General features: G+C 43.0%; 1 protein-coding gene across 1 annotated transcript in view; it reads right to left on the bottom strand.

The window, feature by feature from the left end:
* Positions 1 to 2,720: 2,720 nt before the first annotated feature.
* Positions 2,721 to 7,611, bottom strand: part of TADA3 (transcriptional adaptor 3) — a 7,682-nt gene continuing 2,791 nt past the window's right edge. The window contains exons 4-9 of the mRNA XM_072420670.1: positions 6,837 to 6,942; positions 6,600 to 6,741; positions 5,747 to 5,850; positions 4,819 to 4,919; positions 3,753 to 3,938; positions 2,721 to 3,427 (exon numbers count right to left, since the gene is read on the bottom strand). Of these exons, the coding sequence (XP_072276771.1) occupies positions 3,235 to 3,427; positions 3,753 to 3,938; positions 4,819 to 4,919; positions 5,747 to 5,850; positions 6,600 to 6,741; positions 6,837 to 6,942 (832 nt within the window). The 3' untranslated portion in view covers positions 2,721 to 3,234. The remainder of the gene's footprint in view (positions 3,428 to 3,752; positions 3,939 to 4,818; positions 4,920 to 5,746; positions 5,851 to 6,599; positions 6,742 to 6,836; positions 6,943 to 7,611) is intronic.

Genomic DNA, 7,611 nt, shown 5'->3' with positions numbered 1-7,611 from the left:
TGTGCCATTGATTGTCCCCTTCTGATCACTGACTCACTTTTTTTTGGCTTCTACGGCCGGGTAACAGACTCTGTTAGGACAGGGATTGTCCTTTGAAGTTACTTTCAGTTGCACTCTGCACTGCAGCCAGCATATAGGAGTCACGCAGAGGCACACAGTATCAGGTATTGGAGGATGTCTTATTTGCAGGGGTGCTTTATTAATTTATTAATTGTTTGAGCAAAAATCAGGGGGTGGCTTATTTGATGGGGATGCCTTATCATCGGGAAAACACGGTATCTGTTAGGACCAAATCCATTCCAGGTTAGTTGGATCACCCGGCTTCACTGATGAAAATGTATCTTCTCCAACTTGGAGAGCTTTATTAAATCAGGCCCATTAATTCTCCTATAATAAACCAGAGAGAGAGAGAGCACCCCCCCCCCCATCACTTCACAAGGGAGAATGCACGTAGTCAGTTGGTGACTTAGGCTAGTACAAATGGTGTAACATCTCTGTGCCTAATTCAATGTGTGTGACGATTAGAAAGACGGAGGGACATAAATCTAGCTTTGGACCCCATTCTCCCTATACTTTTGCCCCTTGCTGGCAATGCTAATTCCACTTTATCCATAGAGGGAGCCGTAGTTGTTACCTGAGCTGGACATCATACATATCTGCCTTTGTTCATTATATGGCAGGTGATGTGAGTAGTAGATTACGGAGCATATATAATGATTTATGTGTTTTTCAGCTCTGAAAGTGAAAAGGTTGGGACATCAAGTATATTCTGTGCTTGCTGAAAATGTTATATATATATATATATATATATATATATATATATATAAAAAAAGTGCTGTCTGCAAAATCCACTATCCAAAGTGCCATTGTTGTAACAACTGGATATTTTTTTTAGATAGAGCTGGGGGTCCGTCCAAGTATATTAAAACAGATCAACAAAAACAACAATAATAAAGCCAGGGATGCCTGAATTGTGACATCAGTCTCTGTGTGGTCTTTTAAAAATACTTTATGTGCATTTGCTAGTTACCAGGTTGTCACCCTAAGACTCTTCAATACGTTAAGCCACTAACCCAAATCTAGCCCGCAGATGAAAGTATCTGACTTTTTTAATCTGGGTCAGAGACTCAGTCAGTCCTGGAGCCAGTGAATTAGCTTAAGAGCCAGACATATTAGGATGGAGGACGACAGTGGCAGCTCCTATATTTCTCCTAGGAAATGTTTAAAGCTGAACACTAGGCGCAAATCTGCTTATTTTAATAGCTATATAGAATATAAATCTACTTCATGTACACCAAGTACCTTCACAAACCCAGAAAATTAGTAATACCATCAACCCTGCAAATAATTTGTGCAGAGTGCAAAGGGATTAACCTAGCAGGTCCACTCAACATGGGCTGCCTGCAGAGAACTATAGAGGGGAAGATACAGGACCAGTCACTCTGCACAAAGAAAGAGAGCGGCAGCGACTTGTCCTTAGTACAAGGAATTGCTACACAATGGCAAAGTGCTGGAATTATTTCATGTTTGTTTTTCAGCTAACAATACACATGCTTCTTAAATTTATATTTGTTTTGCCTGGAGTGTGTATTTATATAAATATATTCATATACTTGGCCCAATAAAGGCTTGCGGGGTTCCTGTGGGGGCAACATTATGAACTGTGGTGACATTGGAGGGCAGTGTTGATTTGGGCTACCCATCAGGGTAGTGTTATGACCTGGGATGCCTGCATAGGCAATGTCATGAACTGGGGTGCTTGTGTCACTCAAAGGGGAAGAAACTTCCCCCAGAGAGACGTCATGTTGCTAGAACCCACTCACTCTCCCATTGCAGGTCAAGAGACATGCTCCGCGGTTCAGGTCGGTGTGCCCCCTCAAGCGGGGTCCTTCTCCTGACTCTGCTGGGGGGGTGCACCGGCCAGAGCTGCAGACTAGAGGTTGGGGACCCCTGATCTAGGGAACCTGTGGGGGCAGTGCAATGAACTGAGATTGCTCCCGTTGGTCAGGTTTAGGATCAGCAGCATATTGTGCCCAATAATTGAGGTCAGCTGACTCCCTGAAAATACTGAATGATCAGGTTTTTCCATTAACAGATATTTTTCTTCCCTGATGGCACAGCATAATCCAAGATGACAATGCCAGGATTCATTTAAACTGTGAACAAGAGTTTCAGGAAGCATTCACATTGTTTTCACACGTGGACCACAAAAACCCCGATAGACCATAACTCATTGAGAATCCTTGGGATGAGCAGAAGGAAGACTTTACACAGCAACTCTTCCATCACCAATAGAAGATCTTGGGGAAAAATTAATGCAACTCTGGGACGGAAATAAAATGTTGTGACAGTGCATAAACCAAAATGAAAATGATACCATGGTGAATGTGTAACATAAAAAAGCCAAAGTAGGTCCAATGAAATATTGGAGTGTGACTTTTTAGACTAAGCAGTGTTTGTGAATCACAGCAATCCCAGGCAAAATGAGGAAACATTTCTAACAGTGACAGTGTTCCCATCATTAATAATGCTGCATGTGGCAGTTTTTACCTGACTTTCTGTTTGCTGAAACTGTCATCATCATAACTGTAAACCTCTAATAAAGCCTAGGATAGCAGTAAAGACCTCACAAGGTTCTAACCTTTACCGCTCTGTATAAAACTAAAGAAATGTTTGCTGCATGTTTGCTGCTCCAGAAGCATCAGGACAAAACTCATGAGTGAACTGTCACTGTTGTGTCATGTTTTATTTTAGCAATATCTCCGTTTCTTCAATAAAAAATAAAATAAAAACGGCCATGAACACAAGATTGAAACAATCAAAAGAACTTAAAAAAAAAAAAAAAGTCTTTCTAGTGACACAAGAACACAAATACTAGAAACGGGTAACATATAACCACGATCCAACACCCAGAATACACCTGGGCTGTGATATTCCCATTCCCGTTGTTCCCTGGCCAGATCTTACCACATGTATGGTTGTATTAGGCAGATCTCATAGCCGGGAATCTAGTCGAGCACTGGAATTGGCCAGTTATAGTCAGCCTGTATCATAACCACATCCAAAGACATGCAGCCATTTAGGACCACTGTACAGTTTTTGCCATTAGCCTCCAATGGGGCTTGGATTGGAGTTATTTTATGACCATTTTTCCAGATATTTAGGGGCAGGTTAGGTCTAAAACGACCTAAAAACGGTGATCCAACAAATAGGAGTCCTTTCATTGGCCTGGGTTCATCCATCTAAAAGTTTTAGGATGCTCTCCCTTTCTTTCAGAGCTTTCCAAGCCTGGTCCTTCTCCTTCTTGGTTGGGGTTCTTTTCTTCTGTCGGGCAGCCATGATTTTTCGGAAGGCGTCCATGACTTCGTTGTCGGCCATGCGCACCCTGTGCCTCAGCTCTTGTTTATTCATCTCCTCCTTTGCCAACCTGTATAGGTATGAGAGACAGTAAGTAAAGAACCTGGAGGGATGAGGCTGCTTTGTAGGTCAGAAGAGAACAAGAAGGTCACTGAGAATTGTATTAGAGACATTGTGACTGCAAATCAGTTCTCTGCTTTCATATGGTCTCATTCAGCAATATACCAGTCTCTAACTAAATGGTTTTAATATAGACAATATATATTAACATAGCTACTTTGGAATTGTCAAGATGGCCACTTTCTGTGATATGCCTCCCTCATGGAAGAGCCACATCAACCAATGCTTTTGTTCTGTAATGAGACTAGAACATATAGAACCTGGCACCAGCTTACCTCAGCAGCTCTAGTTTCTTAGCCCGGTTGTGGGCACTGAGAGCCTTCAGCTCGGCCTGCCTTTTTCTCAGCTCTGCCAACACTTCATCTTCAGAGTCTTCAGCTGGCCGATCATCAGACTCCAGCAATCCCTGGGCAATTAGCTCCTCCTTTATCCGGATCTCCAAAGACTTGGTATGTGGAGCACTGAAATGGAAAGCAGTCATGTCACTCAGTAACATTGCCATATGGAGCACTTTATGGTCCAACCTAATTTACAGGTGGCTTCCCCCCTACACCCTTTTTTGTTTGGAAGAATAGGCTTACCCAGCCTATCTCACTCCCACAGGCTTCCTACTCTCATGTGACCAGTGCCACAAGACACCTCTTTGCTGAGGTCAGAAGACTGGACTAATCACTAGTTTTGTCAGTGGTCTCCCTGCAGCTGATCTTTCTGCATTACCCATGTCTTGTTCTGCACTGTGTCTATGTGGAGGTAGCCATCTTGTTAGAGGCAGGGCTTTGCTTTCTCATGTCAGAGCCTCCAGCAGAGACAACTGTGAGGAGCACCAAACCTAATTCCAAACGTTTTGAGACCAGCAGTGCCCAAGATCCCACAATGCACAAAAAAGATATGAGGGTATATTCACAGGAGTACCTAGACACAGCCATGCCAGGAAGTGAACTGGAACAACAAGGGTACATTTTTCAGGCTATTACAAAGTCACAATTATTGTTTTTAGATGTTCCCTATACCACAGCAGTGTTCTCCCCAGTCCCTTTTAGCTGGGTGCACCACCTGGCATTTTTCAGTAACCAATCCAGCTGTTTTTGGGTGGTTACTGAAAAGTTTGGTCACAATACAGAGGCCACCACCCAGCTTAAAGCTGTGGAGAATACTGCACAGCAAATCTTCACTTTCTAAGCTCAGGTTCACCTAATAATCTAAAATTAAATGTCACACATACAAGTCATCATCCCAATCCATCCCATCTAAGATCTGGGTCCAGATATCAGTTTATAACTCAGGCACAGCCGTCCCACCAACAGCATTGGTTAGTCTAATGTCAAATATATTCGAACATACCTGAAAGGTTTCATTTGACTTCGGGGTGAGGTACTAGCTCCATCTGTTCCTGATTCCTTTTCAGGAATTGGGGAATCTTCCATGGGAGAAATGATATTTTCCTGAAAAAAAAGTATGTATTTATTTATATGGCACACATATATTTATAAAATGTTTTTCAGAAAGGTGATCAGATTTGATATAGAGGCAATCAGTGCTTTGACTGCCACACTTACTGAAATCTAGAATGATGATTGGAAGCGCCAATGGCTTGAACAGAGGAACCAATCACCAAAGTAAAAGGAAAAGTCTCATAAGCTTATATTACAGCTGATGATCACCTCTGTTATAGTGGTGATGAAAGTACTTGAAACAAACACTGCTGATCCCCATTGTGGCCTATAGCGATCTCAACTTTCAAGGTAAATGCTACCTGTAGATCTATATAATGGGAGGTCAGGCTGCTAGTCATTTTGTAAAAATAAGGAACAGGATAGGCAAAATAAAGTGGTGCAAATTCTAAGGGACAATCAGGCTTACAAATGGCAAACAGTCCTGATGATCTTCACTGACGAATAGTTTAACTTGAGCATAAATAGCGCCTTTTGGTAAGCAGCCTCCTGTAAAGCCACTGGGCCTGAATTATGAAAGCTCTTCAAGGCTGGGGAGGATACACTTTCATCAGTAAACCTTGGTGATCCAGCAAACCTGGAACAGATTTCCTAAAGTCATTTGTTTTTTGCTAGCAAATGTTTTAATCCTGGACCAGATCCATTCCTGGATTACCCAGCTTCACTGATGAAAGTGTATCCTCTCCAGCCTTGGAGAGCTTTAATAAGTCAGACCCACTGAGTAAGGCAATGGACTTTGGAAAAGCTGCAATGATTTTATTGATCATGCTAAATGTCAAGGGATCAGTTAGGAAGATCAAAACACAATGATCATCTACCTCCACAAGAGCTTGCAACAGCCGCTGTGTCAGGTGACCAAACGGGCAGCCATCCTCAGGTTGGTCATGCTGGGATTCTGATTTCTTCAGCAGTGAGTCGACATCTAAAAAACACACAAGATATAATAATATGGTATATTGTTATATCTATCATAGTCCATTTCCTTTACTTCCTGTCCTAGTGACACCTCTGCTTAACATAGAAGATCCCCTGCTGGGGGAGGAGGTTAGGAAATGCTTTCTGTTGCCTGCAAAAGAATGATGACATCTCAGCCTAAGCAAAATCACTGGACTGCAACACAGAATTTGGTATTCTCCCCAGAAATGTTTTTAAGCTGGGTGGGAGGAAGCTGTAGGTGGGTGGTGGCCCCAGTATTGTGACCCAGTGCTTCAGTACCCACCTAAAAACAGCTGGGTGGTTACTGAAAAGTGCCGGGTGATGCACCCTGCTAAAATGGGCTGCAGAGAAACCTGGAATTTATATTGTGTTTTGCAAATTATACATGCTGTCCAAGGAAAAAAACAAACAAAAAAAACACAAAGACCAGTAGCAGAGTGGACCAGGTGTTGCCATATTTATGGCCTACATTTTTTACAAATGCCATTATATGGCTGGAAATGAGCCAGGTGTACCCTCTGCTTTATATTTAACTACCAGGTATACAGTTACCCCCCACGGAGGCAGTAACAGTGTATCAATGTATTGGAGGCAGATGCAGTGCCTAATTTTGCACCAATAAAACAGTACATATCATTGCAGTGATTGGGTGCTACCTGTAATATTAGAATTCACCTCAAGTCAAACCCAGCTATAGCACCTGTCCCAAAACTCTGCACATTAGGCCATGGTTACCTTTGGAGTCCAGTTCATTGAGTGGCCCCAGGGCCCCTTTCTTCTTGTCAGCTGCCATGGAAGCTCTGGCTCCATCTTTCTGTTCTTCTTGCAGATCCTCCTGGGCCCACCGCTGGGAGTAGTGCTTCCCCAGAGGAGGAATCTAAAAGGGGATGGGACAATTATTGGTGGCTGTAACCAAAAACAGAAAAGCTTTTATCCTAGCCTGTGCCATATGACCGTTTTACACAATCTTACTTTGTAATAGTCGGCCTCATCCTCTGGAGTCTTCAGGAGGTCTTCCAGCACTTTGATCTCTTCTGTAGTTATGTCAGCACAATACGGCTCCACGGAAGCCCAGAATCTGTGAGGAGAGATGGAACATATCTGTGAATGCTCCTCTGTTATAAATAAAGGCACAAAGTGATATTTCAGAGAAGAATATTCCACATTGTCAAATCTTTTACTGTAAATATTAAATTCTGTATTTGGAGGTTAACTTCAAAACTGAAGTTGAATTTTTATATTTGCCTTTCCTGGTTCCTCCTTTGTTCTTCAATAACAAGCTAATGGGATGCTGTTTACTGACATGAAGAAGCCTTAACTGCACTGCAACCTCACCGCCAGTCTGAACATAGACCAGACAGACCTGGTAGGACTGGTCCCACTTTATATAGGTCTTGAAAACTCCAGCAGCGAGACCTCTCTGTCAAAATTCCAAACTGCTCCTGTCCAACTGGGGGCTTTGGCTGTCCCAGATCCTTCTGCTCCATAATATAAAACAATACAATCCAGCAGAGATATAGGGAGCTACTCATATTGGGCACAGCCAGTGTACAGACCTGGAAACTCAGGGCAGGCATGGTGGGAGCTCCTCATATTTGGCACAGCCAGTGTACAGACCTGGGAACTCAAGACAGGGATAGTCGGAGCTCCTCATAATGGGCAGCCAGTGTACAGACCCTGGAACTCAGGACAGGGATGGTCGGAGCTCCTTATAATGGGCAGCCAGTGTACAGACCCTGGAACTCAG

This window comes from Pyxicephalus adspersus, chromosome 8 (assembly GCF_032062135.1).
Source record: "Pyxicephalus adspersus chromosome 8, UCB_Pads_2.0, whole genome shotgun sequence".
Lineage (NCBI taxonomy): Eukaryota > Metazoa > Chordata > Amphibia > Anura > Pyxicephalidae > Pyxicephalus > Pyxicephalus adspersus.
This window is presented reverse-complemented; position numbering and strand designations above follow the sequence as displayed.